Source organism: Heterocephalus glaber, unplaced genomic scaffold, assembly GCF_053883595.1.
Source record: "Heterocephalus glaber isolate CG9 unplaced genomic scaffold, H.glaber_assembly_v1.0 deba00000470, whole genome shotgun sequence".
NCBI classification, from domain to species: domain Eukaryota; kingdom Metazoa; phylum Chordata; class Mammalia; order Rodentia; family Bathyergidae; genus Heterocephalus; species Heterocephalus glaber.
In genome coordinates, this window is record NW_028258145.1 from 2,271,285 (window position 1) to 2,287,797 (window position 16,513).

Here is a 16,513-nt window from a genome sequence, read left to right on the forward strand (position 1 = left end):
CGGCAAATCCTCCTGGTCAGTCCCTGACTCCCACTCTCTCCATAACCTCCAGGAGGCACCACAGCCATCCAGGGTGCTGGTGGCCCCCAAGGCCAGGCCCAGTTCTGCCTTCCTCTTGGTGGTTTCTCAGCGGGAAGTGATTCAGCAGAGCACTCCCTTCCCTCTGACACTAAGGCTCTGCTCTGCCCGGGAGACCACCCTATCTCAGCCTCTCCTCCCAGCTCTAACTCAGCAGTCCTCACAAGGTACACGGGATGGCATCTGGAGATGCTTCTGCCTGTCATAGCACAGTGCAGGGAGATTTCGACTGGCATCAGGTAGGTAGAGCCCAAAGGTGCTGCCAAACATGCAATGTATAGGACAGTCTCACAACAAAGGGCCATCAGGTACACGCTGTCCTAAGTGGCACAGGGTCCCCTCGGGTCCTGGGGTCCCTGCTCCCCTGTATCTAAACTCTGGGGGAGTTCCCTGAAATCCCACAGCTCTTCTAGGGGCCACACCAGTGTGCTTCCACTGTTCTGCACTGTCCCGTCCTGACCCACCCATAAGCATGTCTCTATGTCCCCCAATACAGACCCTGAATGTGATTCCTGCAGGAGCTGGCAAAGGCCACGCTGTCACTGGAACTTCAGGACCAATCTCGGCCCCAGGCCCCACTCCCTAGCTGTACCACCTCAAGCAGATCCACATGCTTCCTGAAGCCTGTCTCCCCCTCTGGAAAAGAGGATGTAACCCCCAGGGGCCACCCTCAGAGCTCGCCTTTGAGAGTCAGCACACCACAACACAGCATGCACCCAATTTTATTTCTGCTTGCCCCTAACAGCTGAGGCCCTGGCTCCCCTCCCACCCCTCTATCTGCAGGTCCCCAGCATGGTAGCCCTGAGGGTTGGGGGCCACCCAGAGAGTCTCTTTGCTCCTGGGACCTCATAGGGACAGCCAGGGGTTTGGGAAGGGGAGGTGTGGGGCTTGGCTAAAGGAGGACAAGTGGGGTGACCCCTGTCATGTCCCCTCAGGGCAGGGCTCCTGGAGACAGTGAGCAGAGGTCGAGATGAACTTTTAGTCCTCTACTCAGGTTGTTGTGTTCTTGCCATTCTCTTCAGCCTCAAGGGATGGGGCAAAAACAAGAACAAGTATAGCCAGGCCTGCCTTCTACGACAGACCTAGAGGCCCCTCTGTCCCTAGGAGCCCTTGGGGAAGGGACACAGGGAACAGTCCAGGCCTCTAAGAGAGGGGCTAAAAGGTTGGGACAGGGGTGCTATATGCTTTTAGTTGAAGAATACAAATTGAAATAAATGTGAGCAGCAGAAAAGCTGAGACAGCATCAGTTTTTTGCTACTATTGTATCCCTAGTCTCTAGAACAATGTCTGACATAGGGACTGAACAAATGTATTGAATAAATAAAGCAACATCAAAAAGTAAAACACAACAACAAAAAAAGACATGTAATGTAAGACTACTATGTAGTCTCTTCAAATCTTGCTGCTTTTGCAGTTTTATATATACCCAATTTCACCACTTTGTCTTTGACAGTATTGTTCTTGTATGAGAATCTTATTTGTCAACCCATACTCTCTTCTCCTAATATCAAAAAAAGACATCAATTTTATGAAATCTTTTATCAACCTAACAGTTTTATAGAGGAAATACTTGGCTTTCAAAAAAGACAGGGGTGCCGCCCAGAGGGGCCAAGGGCTGGCCAACCCTGCTCCTCTAGGCAGAACAGACTCTGTCTTTGGGGAGAAGCCACCAACTCAAGCTTCAGGCTTCCCTCCCAAGTGACTTCCAGGTTCCCAGCCTCCGGGTAGAGCTGGGCTCTCCACAGCAGCCTGGACAGGTGCCAGCTGTTCTCCAGCTTCTAGAAATGGGGCTGGAGGGTCCGTGGGCACTTGGGCCAGCCAGGACAGCTCCAGAGCCATGCCTGGGGCCCCTGCTTCGGGCCTTGACCTTGGGGAAGAAGCCAGGGTCTGAGGCAGCCTTCCCAAGGCCTGCATGCTGAACTTTCTCCTGCCAGGGGGCTCCCACCCATTCAGGTTCTCTCTGGGTCCTGCAGCAATGTGCCAGCCACCAGCCCCAGGGCCACTGGGGTCACAGCTCCTGGAATCTCCAGGCAGTGCTTCCAGGAGTCTCTGCAGGTAGGGTCTAGAGGCAGGCGTGGGGCTCCTGCCATTGCCAAGGGCCTGGAACCCTGGAGCAGGAGACAGGAGTCAGGTTCCAGAATCACAGGAGGAAGCCGTGGTCTCTGCCAAGAGCCCAAGCTGGCTTCAGCTTACTCCAGAGGACTCCGAACCCAGCTCACAGGCCACCAGGTAAACCACCAGTCCCTGCTGAGCCACTGCTTAATACCATTTAGACCCAAACTCCTACATCTCTGCCAGGAACAAGACAGCAGAGCCCCAGGTCACCATCCAAAGATTCCCACAGCTTCTCTGACCTCCCCTTCTGGCCCTAGACTGCCCTGACATCAGCCCAGATCTGAAGCCCTCACCCACAGGACCCTTCCTCAGACTGCTCCAGCACAGTGACACCCTAGCCCCGCCCATATCCGAACGTTGTCTAGAAACTTCCTGTGGCCCATTCCCTCCAGACCCTGAGCCCTCCGGTGGACCCATCTGCAGCGCCTCCCTCACGCCCAGGCCGCTCCTCCTGCCTCGGCCTCCACAGCTCTCCTTGAGGTCCTCCCTCTGTCCTGCCCAGCACACGCCTCCCTCCAGCCCCACACCTCTGCCTGTTTCATCTCTCTAGGCAACGCTTCAGTTGCCTTCTCCTTCACGGCCCTCCCCTCCTCGAACCTCGAACCTCTGGCCTCCACCCTCACTCACTGAGGGACTGAGGCAGCTATCTCTAGATCCATGTGCAGACTCAGTCTGCTCCTGACCCTTCCTGTAAGGTCCCAGGAACTCAGGCCCGCCCTGGGCAGCCCTTCCCAAACATTCCCAGTCATGTCCCCTGTTTCCCATAGCCACCCCTTCTCTTCCCCAGATGGTCATCATTTCAACACCTAAACACACTGACATGTTTCCTATCTCCACAGAACCTTCCCTTGACCAGTCCCTCCTGGCCACCCCCCAACTTCCTGCTCCTTATGACAGCCATACCTCTAGAATCTCCTTTAATTAAAAAAAATATGATGTTTCATACAGTAAGATATGTGGATACAGGGCAAAACATCTTTAAGAAAGCTGGGTGTGGTGGCGCATGCCTGTAATTCCAGCATTTAGGAGGCTGAGGCAGGAAGATCACTAAGAGTTCAAGGCCAGCCTGGGCTACACAGTGAGTCAAGGCCAGCCTGATTTTTTTTTTTTTTCCAGTACCGGGGATTAAATTCTGGACCTTGTGCTTTCGAGGCAGGTGCAGTGCCACTGAGCTAAATCCCCAGCCAAGGCCGGCCTGAACTATGCAGTAAGATCCTGTCTCAAAAAATAAAAAAATCTTTAGGAAATTAATCTGGGACAACTAGACAGCTACATGCAAAAAATAAAAGATTCCCTCCTCATACCATACATACTATACCCAAGTTAACTACAGATGGATCACAGACCTAGAAGTAAGACCTAACATAAAAAAATACAGACATAAATCTTTATAGCCTTGGGTTAGACAATATCTTCTTAAGACATGTACCAAGAGTACAGTGATAAAAGAAAAAGTTTGATACCTCTTCTTGGTATTTTCCCCCAAAAAAGCATCATACCACAGCGATATATGCACACCCATGTTAATAACAGCACAGCATATACTAGCTATATCTTAGAAACAGCCCCCAAATCCCCATCAACTGACAAGTGGATAAAGAGGATGTGGATTTTTTTATATAATGAAGTACTGCTCTGCCATAAAGAAGGATGAGCTTCAGACATTTATAACTAAATGGATGGACCTTGAGACCATTCTCCTAAGCGAATTAAGTTGAACACACATGTTTAAATACTGCATTGTTGTGCAAGAGCAATGACCCGAGTTCGATCCCTGCTACAAAATAATAATAATAAATAAATAAATACTGCATTGTTTCTCTAGTGTGAGAAACCAAAAGTGGAAATAAAGGACTGAAATGTATAATGGATGTTGGGAAATGGAAAGAAAGTGTTCAAATGGGAAGGGGAACAGGGAGGAGGGAGGGAGAAAGGAAGGAAGGAAGGGACAAGGAAAAAAGTGAAAATAGAAGGAGAAATGGAAACAAAGCTTTTGTACACAGGGAGGAGAGAGGGTTTGAGGGAGGGAAATGGGGTAAAATAAAATAAAATTCATTTAAAAAAGAAAAAGTTTGAACTTCAGAATTAAATGTTCAATAAACACCATCTTGAAAGTGAAAAAAAACACCCATAGAACATGAAAATATTTCCAAATGATAATAATGGATAAGGAGTATGTAAATAATTCTTACAACTCAGCAAGGAAAAGACAACCCAACTGAAAAACAGGCAAAGGGTCTGTAGATATCCTTCTCCAGAGAAGACACACAAGTGGCCAATTAGCACATTCACCGTCATTAATCATTAGAGAAACACAAATCAAATGACAATGAGATATTTTTTCACCCATGAGGATGGTGATACTCAAAAGGACAGATTAAAAGTGTGGGCAAGGGTGTGAAGAAAGTAGTACTCTCCTGCTTGCTGGTGGGAAGGAAAACACTACTTTGGAAGAGTTTAGCAATTGAGTAGCAATTGAAGATGGAGTTACCATAAGACCCAGCAGTTCTGCTCCCAGGTATATACTGAAAAGAAACATGTTGACACAGAATCTTGTATGTTCACAGTAGTACTATTCATAATAGCCAAAAGGTAGAAACCACCCAAATTTTCATCAACTGATGAAAGCCACATATGGACAGGGGAAGAGGAGTAGGGGGGTTTGGGGGGCGGGGGGTGAGACAGAGTCTTGCTATATAGCAAGGCTGAACTACATGAGTCCCTGTCTCACAAAACAAAACAAAACACCTTAAATACATATGAATCATAGTCAAGTTTTAAAAGTTAAAATCTCTCCAAATTGAGCTAGATATTTCAATAAATCCCCACTCAAAATCTCAATAAGTCTTGATAATGTTGATTGGGGGGTGAAATTCTAAAATTTATATGAAAATCCAATCACGAACAAGTACAGGGACTTATCCCAGCACATGTTGTCACAGTTTATAAAATGTCTTTATGTAAATGTAAGATATATAGAATATATAAATGTATGTGTGTCTCGAGCATCTAGGGTTTGTAAAGTATCTATAGAGATGGACAGCACTATTCAAGGATAGACCTTTGCTCCTGGGAACAGGACGGAGAGTTCTGAAGTGGGCCTAAAAGTGGATCCCTTTTCACATATGCAATGTTAAATTTTCTCATACCCTTTTCCACACTGATCAGGCTGTGTGTCCAGTGCCCTGTCACCCCCACTTCCTCTCCCTGGCCCTCCCCACCACTCACCGCTCCCGTGGGGGTTGGGACCGCTTGGGCTGCAGTCATAGAGCCTGCAGACCCGGGCAATGTCCGAGGTGCTCAAGTTCCACCGCTGGCCGATGTGGACACTGGAGGCCCAGAGCGGGATGATGGTAGGCTCCCCACGCCGGCTGAAGGCGAGCCTGGAAGCCAGGTGGCTGTGTCAGCCTTGGGGTGTCGGGGAAGGGAGGAAGGAAGGAAGGAAGGAGCTAGCTCACCTCCCGTAGTGCATCACTGATGAGTAGTCATAGGGTGCCAGCATATTACTGCTCCGGGATTTGACAAAGTTGATTTCAAAGCCTTTAAAAAAATAAATAAACAGCTTGGAAATGTATGGAGAGCAGGTGGATGGGCAAGGGAAGCAGGGGAGACTTCTGGGAGTTTATAACCCACCTCAGCTGAGAAGTCTGAGACTACAGCCAAGTGTGTGCCTTGCACACTTGTCCTTGGCCCTTGCCCTCCTCAAGCTCTGTACCAAGTGAGGCAGAAGCACAGGGACCTTGCAGCCAGCCACCCATCCCTCCTACTGCCTCTCCTTCCTCCTCTCGAGTCCACCTGGCATGGGGAGGACTGACCTTCCAGACCCACAGCATTGGTGAAGCCATGGGCTACCAGGGTGGCTTGGTCACCTCATGCCCTGACTACCCCTCCACCCAGCTTTACAGATCTGCTTCCCCCCGTCTGGGTCATGATGCCTCACTCCCAGCACCTGGTCATCCTGCTTCAGACCGCAAACCCCCCACCATCTTGTTGCTGTCGCTTTGGCTGACCAACATCCCTCCATCATGGGATCCTCCAGGCCTAGGAGGGGCTGGGTTCCCTGCTGCCCTGCTGAGTGGGCTCCTGAAAGGGTAGCTGTGCCCTTCCTCCTTCCCCCGCTCCAGACCCTGCAGCAGCAACCTCCACACTAACTCCACCACCAGGTCACCAGCAGCCACCTTATCACTGAGTAGAGCAGCATTCCAGTACTTCTACCACCTCCCTGAAAGAGCACACCCTAGAGTTTTTTGTTTTTCCAGTACTGGGGGTTAAACCCAGGGAATGCTGAGCTACATCCCCAGCCCTTCCTATTTTATTTATTTATTTATTTTTGCTTAAATTCTTTTATTGGTACATTTTAGGTACACAATACGTTTACATTTGTCATTGGGTGCTTATACCTGTACATGATGTATCTTGGTTATTTTTTCCCCATTACCTGTGCACCCTTCACCCCCTCCATCCTTCCCTACTTACAAAGACTTTGTTTCCATTTTTTTCTTTTCTCATAATATTTCCTTTCCCCCTCCCCTCCCACTTCCCCTACCCGTTTGGACCTTTTCTTCCTATTTCAAATTATCAATTATTCATTTTAATCATTTTTATCCTTATTTACACTTTCAGTTTCTCACGCTATAGAAACTATTCGGTATTTACACATGTGTGTCCTATTTATTTCACTTACGAGTATGTCCTCAATATGCATCCATGTAGTTATAAATGTCTCTAGTTTCTCATTCTTTATGGCTGTTTATTTTATTTATTTTTAGTTTTTTGGAACCGGGGATTGAGCTCCAGACCTTGCACTTGCGAAGCAGGCACTGGAACCCCTGAGCTAAATCCCCAGCCCCCTTCCTATTTTATTTTGAGACAGGGTCTCCAAAAGTTGCTCAGGCTGGCCTCAAACCTGTGATCCTCCTGCTTCAACCTACTGAGTAGCTGGGAGTGCAGGTTTATGCCACTATGCCCAGCCCCCTTTATTTTTAAACATACTTTTCTTTGGTACCGGGGATTGAACTCTAGATGTTGTGCTCTCAAGGCAGGAGGCAGAACCACTGAGCTAAATCCCCAGCCCCTTAAACATACTTTTTAATGGGGAATACATGCATCAGAATCAAAAGTGTATTATTAAAAGATTCATAGTAAAAGCCTCCTACTTCATCCCCTCTTCCTGAGTTCTCCCTCCCCACTGTGGCAGTTAATTACTTCATTCTGTACACATTCACTAAAAGGCAAACATATTCTCACTTTTCTGTATGAGGAGAAACTACATTTCCCCCACTAAGGTAACTGGTGGGTTTTGTTTGGTTTTTGGTGCTTCTGGGGATGGCACCCAGGCCATCATGGATGCCAGGCAAGCGCTGTACCTACTGCTGAGCTGTGCCCCCAGCCTGGTGTGGCATTTCAGCTGACTGTGTTGTTAGGAGAACCACTCTCACATTAATTAATGCTGCTTTCCCAACCCCTTATTTATGCTTTTACCTTTAATTCCCTCCCACTTTCATTTATTGTTCTTAACTTAAATTGGCATCTTTAATTCATTTGTCTTCTCTATTTTTATGGCTACAACTAGCTACATCTACACATTTTCCCTGAGCATTGCCTTAGCTGGGAAGCAGTGGTTTTAATGTAGCATTTCATGATTTTCATTTTTTAAGAATCCCTGCAATTTCTTTAACTTCAGAGTTTAAAGGGGCGGGGCTTGTTTTTCCTTTTAACTTCTAAGTGAAAGCAGTTGGGGTTTTGTTACTAGATTCTACTTTGCCTGCATTCAGAACATCTGTGTTAACTTTGCTTGTCCAAATGGGGAGTTTTTTATGCTGTCACAAGGCAAATGCTCACAAGTGTTCCAGGAGCCCTTGAGAGAATTGGTATCCCGTCATCCCCATGCACACTTCCCCAGCTGGGTCTGATTCAGTCCTGAGCTCTGGGGAATCCTTGCACACTGCTCTCCCTTGGGAGTCACCTGCCAGCAGCAGCTGCTTGCAGAAAGCCCCCGACTCCTCCATGCCCTAACCCTGCCGTGCCTCCTCTGCACCCTTCTGCCTCAGGCTGCTGTCTTCTCCTTACTCCAGGACCAGGCCATCGAGCACGCAAGGGCAGGGATCTGACCCCTCACAGCTGCTGCTCACTGGCATCCAAGCAGGGCTACCCCTCCTGCCAGCCTCCCAGGCTGCACTGGCCCCACATGCTCATCAATCCCTGTCTCCTATCCAGCCCTGCAGAGCTGCCCTCCATACCTGGCATAGGCAGCCTGCTACTTCCTGGGCTTCTGCTCTGGAGTAGTGTCCCTGGCTGGTGTGAAGCCCATGCCTTCACCCACCCAGTAGAGAATCCAGCATAACAGCAGGTTGAGTACATAGGGAGCAAGGGGCACCCCTACCCCGTCCCAGGCCCCTCTGGCTTACCTGGCAGGATCTCGTGCCAGTTGACACGGATGTACCGGTCCCGGTCAGCCCGTGCATGCTCATGCCAGAAGCCCAGCACATGCATGAGCTCGTGCAGGACGATGCCCCGGCCCCTGTGAAGACAGGCGGGTGCCAGGGACACCACCTGCATCCCTCCACTGCGGCCCACACCAGAGAAGCACCTGCAGACACAAGAGCGAGCTGACTGGGTGCCACACGGGCAATGCATGGAGCAGAGTGGGTCCAGTCCCTTCTTGCCAGGTCCTGGGATGGACAAGCACCGGATAGGCAGTCCCCATCTGAACTCTAGCCCCAGGTTTCCAGTACTTTCCCAAGTCCCTTGACAGCCTGGCCTTGGGGAAATGGGCAAATGAAGCCTCATTGCTGGCCTGGGCTACCAAGAAGAGGTGGAAGTGACATTCACAGGAACAACAGACACAGCTGAGTAGACCCACGTCAGAACCCCAGGTCACAGCCCTCACACCTGTCATCTCAGGTACCTGCCAAACTAGGTATGCCACTCCCCACCTCAGAGAAGGGGCTCAGAACTCAGGGCTCTCCCTGGACTCAAGTGACCTGCCCAGAGTCTCCCACAAAGCCTCTGGGAGATGCGAGACTTGCAGGCAAGGGTCCCCACCTGGGGCACAAGGACACTCACACCAGGCACACCCTTTGGAGTCGGTGGGGAGCAGGAATCCAGGTCAGCTCAAAAACAGGGTTTAGACCACAGCTCAGTGCATTCCAGGCCACACACAGACACAGGCTCTGTCTCTCCAACACGCCCCTGGGACACTTACCCGGCCATGGGGATGATAGAGATGAAGTCTCTCTGGCCCTGGTAGGCAACAAACCGGATGCACGTGAAACGTTCAAACTCAGCAAATGCCTCCAGGATGACCCGGCGGCTGGGCTCATCTGCAGACAACACACCCTGGGCTGAGTCCCTGCCACGGACAGGACCCAAGCCCCCTTTAGGCCAGAGGTCCCTACATTTTTTGGTACAAAAAATTTTGGGGGGTTTTGTGGAAGACAATTTTTCCATAGATTTTCAGGGGTGGGGAGAGGTACCAGGTGATTCAAAGGAGTCTCAACCCAGATCCTTTGCACACAAAATTCACAGGGTTTGCCATGGCCCTGGGGGAATCTAATGTGACCACGCATCTTGAGGGGACAGACAACCCCCATATGTCCCCCTAGTGCAGTCAGCTTTTCCCAGTCTCCCTGGAAGTGCTCTGTGGGTGGGGAAAAGGGATGTGGCCACATAGGAAAAGGGAAGAGAAGATCCCAGGCAAGAAGAGGCTTCAGTGTAGAGAGGCCCATGCCACGCTCACTCACCATATTTGCTGGAGAGCAGGAAGGGAATCTCCACGATGCCACTAGCACTCTTGGGCCACTTATTGTTGGTCACCGACAACAGCCGGAAGGGACTCTGAGGAGAGAGGGCAGCTCAGGGATCTCTGGGGACACAGACCACCAAAGCTTCATGCCCCCAAGGGCACCACACCCTAGGCCACTAGAACATGAGAGGTGGGATGGGGGTGAATGGGCCAGGGGGTGAAGTGCAAGAAGTTAAGGGGATGAGGAAAAGCAGCATGGGCACCAAGGTAGGGTGGGTGCTGGGGATGGTGATGTCCAAGACACCAGCCTTGTCGAAGATGACAGACGTGCAGGTAAACACAAGATTGGTGGCTGAGGTGGGCCAGAGGTCCCAGCCCCCTAAGGTGTCCTGGCTTGGAGCTCCAAGCTCCAGTCTGCATCCCCATGCTAGTATGTGGGCAAAGCAGCACCACCCTGAAGAGGGAAAGCTGGGGTCCCACCAGGGTGACACCCTTTCCCCATCCCTCCCCCACCAGAACTCTTTCCTGCTCACACTGCCTTGCCCCACCAGCTGCCCAAGTCAGGACTTGATTCTACCCTGCCTGGGTTACAGGATCTCAGGGTCCCTCTTCCCCACGCTCACTGCCGTAACCCAGGACACAGCCTGCCCTGCCCCAGGCTCTGAGCAACCTGCCAGCCTCAGCTTCCCATCTCACCTCTAGGGGGCACCTCACACCAGCAGGACCTTCTGCCCGCCCCCTCTCCCCTTCTCCCCCTCTCCCTCTCTACAGCATCTCACTATGTGGTTTGAACTGGCCCTGAACTCAGAGATCCTCCTTCCTTAGCCTCCCAAGTTCTGGGATGACAGGGTGCACCACCACACCTGACAGTACTGCTCCTTTCCACCACGAGCCACTCCTGTCACCACAGCCTCTTCCCTATGGCCTTCATCCCCCACCAAGGTAGTCTCTCCACATTCCCCCTCACACTCTGCTTCCCCCAGGCATCAAGACCACCCAGGCTCTCACCTCCCACCCCCAGGCCACTCTGCAGCCTGTGTTCATGTCTTTCTCTCTCTGTTCCTTAGCATCTGCCCTGGCAGTGTCCCCAGCAGGGTCATGAGGGCTCTGACCTCCTCCAGGAAGCTCTCCTTGGCTGAAAATTGTGCCACCTCAGCACCCACCCTACCTTGGTGCCCATGCTGCTTTTCCTCATAAAACAGCCACCCTGACCTTGACAGCAAGAGGTGTCTGCTGTGACAGACAAGTCCTTCCATGTCAAACCACACGGCCAAGCTCAGAGGGCCCTGGAGTGTGCACTCACTGGCCGGATGATGTCCCCTTCCACCAGGAAGCTGCCATCTGGAGTCTCCTCCGGGATGAGCCCTGGGAGAAGAACACGAGGAGGTTTGTGGGCCTATGGCCCCCATGGCACTGACTGAAGGGGCAGGCCCAGCAGGGCTTCATTCAGCTGCCAGGTCCCAAAGCCCTGAGGTCTGTGCATCCCTCGACTTGGAGAGAGGGCTTCCAAGCTGAGTTCTGAGGCTGGGTGGCCTTGGGCAAATTGCAAAGCCCCTCTGAGTCCCAGCGCATGATCATGTCCTTCTAGTCAGACATGGTCCATGGTTCCCTCAGGCTCCTATCCCCACTGGAGTCATCCATGGTTAGGAAGTGGCTTCTTCCAGCTGGGTCCTCCAGCCCCACTCCACACTGCACTCCCCAGAGCCTATCCTGGGCTCCCTACCTCATCCCCATGAGCGCCCTACTCATTCCGTCACAACCAGAACCCTCAAGTTGCCAAGGAACAGAACCTCAACCACACTGCCACAGGAGGCCACACAGCTGGCTCCTGCATGCCCTGCCCGGCCCAGCTTGTCCAGCTTCTCAACCCCTCCTACAAGTGACTTCTGAAGGAGAGGCACCAGGGAAGGACACAGCCCTGTCCCACCTCAAGGGAGTGGCCAGGCTTGTATCCCTCTAGCCACTGTGGGCCACTCCAACAGGAAGGCATGGCCTCCCAAAGGCCTCTCCTGGGATCCAGCCCAGCTGGGAGCCATTGACAGCCATCACACACAGCAGCTGGGGGCACCCAGCTTCTCAGGCAGGGCCACATCAGGGACCCCTGGAGAACACTGGGGTCACTAGCATGGAGCGTCCCCATAGCATCTGAAAGTCAGGGCCATGGGAGGCATCAAGGTTCTGGCTCCCTCCAGACCTTCCACAATGACCGGAGAGGGGAATGGTGTCCCCCAAAGGCTCAGCAATTGTGGGGGCTCCATGCCAGCACAGAGAAAGAAGGGGACAGGTCACAGGATGACCGTCACATCCACTAGATCCCATCTGCATGCACTTAGACCCCATCAGAGGGTGAGATTACCCCACTCTCCCAACGCTTCGTGCTGACTGTGTCCTCGTTCTTAGCTGAGAACCCAGAGTGGGAAGCCCTGAGCCGCAGGTCTGCTTACACCTGCAGACTGTCCCTGCCAGGGTAACTGACACCTTCTCAAACATCTGCTAAGGACTTAGTGCAACTTCCAGGCTCAGAGAGCCCAAGGTCTTATACTCTTGTAGAGCCATTTTAAAACCTGTAGTCTTAGCTGGGTGTGGTGGTGCATGTCTGTAATCCAGCACTCTGGGAGGCTGAGGCAGGAGGATCACAAGTTCAAACCTAGCCTGGCAATTTAGTGATTTAGCAACACTGTCTCAAAATAAAAAGAGCTGAGCAAGTAGCTCACTGAGAAGGCTCTGGGTTCAATCACCAGAAAACCTCCCCCTCCAAAAATGACAACAGTCCACCTGAAAAGTTGCAGAAAAAGATTTAAGCATTGGCCAGTAGGATTCCTCCTGCTTAGAGTCAGCTGAGCGAGCTGGTACGTTTATTTCCTCCCAGCTTTTCCTGCACATCAAATGCTAGTGTGGTTTTCACATCCCTAGGACAGTGTCATACCCCTCCAGAAGGAGCAGTGTCCTCACCTTGGTTAATTGCAGGGATGTCTTTGTCCCAGGACACCTGGGTCCCCTCAGAGTTGAGGTCTTCTGAGAAGCTGGCGCTGCAGACTCCTGCACACCGGGATGCTGAGGGTGCTCCGAGGATCACACCTGACCAAACACACAGTGCGGACACATGGGTGCCCTGAGGGTCCCGGTGGAAACAGCACAGCAGGACCTGGGGTGGCTGAAGCCCCAGCCCTTCACTAGCAATTGCCCCACCTGAGCTCTTGAGGCCTTTCTGGTCCCAGCTCGGCTCAACAGGAGCCAAGGGCCAGAGAACTTCAAGGAAGGGGGGCCCTTCAAGGGACTAACCCTAGGCTCTAAAACTCATGTTCGAGCCAGGCTGGTAGTGTAGACCTATAATTCCAGTACTCTGGGAGGCTGAGGTGGGAGGATGGCAAGTTTGGGCAATTTAGCAACTTAGGGAAACCCCATCTCAATAGAAAAATTTAAAAGGGACCTGAGGCTGTAACGAAGTATAAAGGCCCTGGGTTCAATCCCCACTGCCACCAAAAAAAATTTTTAAGGCATGTGCTGTGAATTGGGGGGAGGGGGGTCAAGAGATCTTGGGGTCTAAGCCCGATGGCAGCACCGGGCCAGCCTCAGACCCTGATCCTTGGCTGCCTTTCTCAACCCAGGCTTTTGGGAAATGAGCTCAGCCTGGGGGACTTGACTTTGGCCCCAGCCAGGCTGGTGTGGAAACCCCCACCCCAATACAGGGGAGTCTGGGGCACACCTGCTCCCTGATGCCCCCAGGGTTTCTGAGGGCCCCCTCCCCAAGCCAGAGGTCCTTCTAGGAACAACCCAGAGAGCATGGAAGCTCACAGAAGCTCCCTGCGGCCCCTGCTCCCCTTCCTGGCCTCTCTCTGCACCTTAGAGGCTGGAGCAAGTGCTGTCAGGGCGAGTCAGCTGCTTACCTGGCAAGGAGAGCAGACCCAGCACCCAAGACCACAGGCCTCCCATGCTCCCCATGGCCGGTCCCCACGACCCCTCGGCAAGCAAGACTGGTCTCCAGCAGGACAAGGTGGTCAGATCCCAGACTTAGCACCACCCCCCCTTAAATAGCAGCTTCTCCAGCACCCACCTGCAGCCCCCAACCACCTCCACCTGTGACCCCTCCCCCTTCCACCTGTGGCCCCCAGCCCAGGCCCCGGCCTTTCCAGACCCCGGTCACACCTGTCCAGGCTCACATGGGCGTGTGGGCTCCTCTGAGGTCCCCTCCTGCCACCAGAGGGCAGAGAAGCATTGTGGAAGGACGCTCTGGGCAGCTGAGGTCCTCTTGGCTGGGCTCCCTCACCCTCCAGCTGGGGAGACCCCTTTTCTGTCCCTTGCCTCAAACAAAGACATGGGAAAAGTTGCCTGAGACTCCAAGGTCCCCCAGGATATGTGGACAGAGGGAAAGTCACTACACCTTTTTTTTTTTAGTATGTGTATACAAAAGTGAAGGATCCCAAGCAGGGTGTGGTGGTACACACCTATAATTCCAGCATTCTGGAGGCTGAGCCAGAAGGACCATCACAAGTTTGAGGCCATCCTGGGCTACATAGTGAGACTCTGTCCCAAGAAGCCGAGAGAGAGAGAGAGAGACAGAGACAGAGTGATTCACAGTGCAGGGCTCCCTGATATTTCACATCCTGAACACCCCTTGTCACCAGCACCCAGAGAAACCGCCACACAGGAAAGATGGAACTTGGGACACTCAGACCCTCCCTCACACGACCCTCACACGCCTACAGCAGCCTGCGTGAGCAGCTCAGCTGTCCCTTTCTCGCAGATTGGGAAAGCAGTGCTCCTCACCTGTCTTCCTCCTGTCTGTCACCAGCCTGGCCACCCAGGGGACCCGATGAGACTAACATCCTGGAGATGAGCATGTGGGGACCTGGCAGAATTTGGGAACTGCTACTCTACCACCAATGCCCAGGGAAGGGAGGTGACAGCCAAGGACAGCTACTGTTGCCCCATCTCTGTGTCCCTGAGTGCCTGGAGTCCAGCATTTCTCAAGAGACAGAAATCAGGGCCAGGGATTTAGCTCAATGGTGCCACCGCCTGCCTTGCAACTGGAAGGTCCCTAGTTTGATCCCCAGAACCTAAATAAATAAATAGACAGAAATCAGAGCCCTAGGGAGGAGGGGTGAGGGCAGGTACACCGGTGCCTGGGCAGGGTGCTGATGTGTGTTGAATGCACACCATGAACCCAATACTTAGCTTGGTCTCGGGGTAATTTCACCTTGGACACATGCATCCAAAGCATCCTGTGGTGCACCTCACACATATACAACGTCTGTCAGTTATACCTCAGGAATGCTGGGAAAATAAAATATGACCCATGCAAAAGCATGTACAGGGTTGACTGCTTCACACGAGTACTCAGTAAAGCTGGCATGTGGTGCACACCTGTAAGCCCAGCTACTCGGGAGGCTGAGGCAGAAGGATTGAAAATTCAATGCCAGCCTGGGCAACTTAGCAAGACTCTGCCTCAAAATAAAAAGGGCTAGGGATATGGCTCTGTGGTAGACAGCCCCTGGTTTAATCCTCAGGACCAAGGGGGAAAAAAGTGCTGAGAAAAAAAATTTAAATAATGATAATTATTATCGTGCTTGAGTAGAGAAATAGTTCCTTCATGAGTCTGTCTTAAGGGTACTTTTCTAAGGTGCAGAGCCAGGCTCAAGAAGACAGATGTGGTGTAAGCCCACTTGCCGAGGTCCTTGGCATGGTCCAATTTGTGGACAGAGGCTGGGACAGAGGCCACCAGGGTGGGGAGTTAATGGGCAGAGGGTTTCTGTTTCACATGATGCAGAGTTCAGGAGACTTCTTGTCCCACCTGAGGGTCTACCTAACACTACTGAACCCTTAAAACAGTAAAGATGATTGAATTTGTATGCTTTTTTTCTTACTAGCACAATTAAATTGTATTTTTATTTTACTATTTTATTTTATTTTACTGTTTTTTTGGAACAAGAACTTGCTATGTATTCCAGGCTGGCCCTGAACTCACTATGTGGCCCAGGCTGGCCTCAAACTCACGGTGATCCTCTTGCCTCAGCTTCCCAAGTGCTGGGATTACAGGCATGCACCAGCACACCTGGGTGCATTTTTATTTATTTATTTATTTTTTGGTACCAGGGATCAAACTCAAGACCTTGTGCTTTCAAGGCAGGCTCGGCACCATTGAACTAAATTCCCAGCCCAGGTTGCAGTTTTAAAATAGAGAGGAAGAAAGTTCATTTGTCTGGAAGACAAACATGGGCAGGGGAGGGGCAGATGGGTATGGCACGAGGCCTCAGCTACCAGTACTGCTGTGTGTGAGATGGGGCCCCAGGTGGGAAGTGCCCATGACTCTGGGACCCAGATGTCACCACTTACCCAGAGAAGGTCCCAGCAGAAGCCTGCTTAGGACCTGGGAAAGCTGAGAGCAAGCCTGGCCACTCAATCTCCCCCAGAAGGCAGAGGGCACAGGCCAGGGGCAGGGTGTGTACCCTTCATGGGGCTTCATGGAGTGAGTGCCTACCAGATGCTGGACATGGCACACAGGGCAGGATAGCTCCCAGAGTCCTCGGCGCTAACCTCCTGAGCATGTGGCTTGGCTAAGCCCACACCCTACACAGT

The 16,513-nt window shown here is 51.9% G+C and overlaps 1 protein-coding gene across 1 annotated transcript; it reads right to left on the minus strand.

The window, feature by feature from the left end:
• Positions 1–530: 530 nt before the first annotated feature.
• On the minus strand, positions 531–14,024 carry Astl (astacin like metalloendopeptidase). The gene is made up of 9 exons (XM_004844724.3): positions 13,825–14,024; positions 12,890–13,015; positions 11,241–11,302; positions 9,936–10,029; positions 9,398–9,515; positions 8,601–8,782; positions 5,652–5,733; positions 5,422–5,576; positions 531–2,186 (listed from the first exon to the last, which is right to left on the minus strand). The coding sequence occupies exons 1-9, from the start codon at positions 13,877–13,879 to the stop codon at positions 1,753–1,755; spliced, it is 1,308 nt and encodes a 435-aa protein (XP_004844781.2). The 5' UTR covers positions 13,880–14,024; the 3' UTR covers positions 531–1,752.
• Between the last annotated feature and the right edge of the window lie 2,489 nt (positions 14,025–16,513).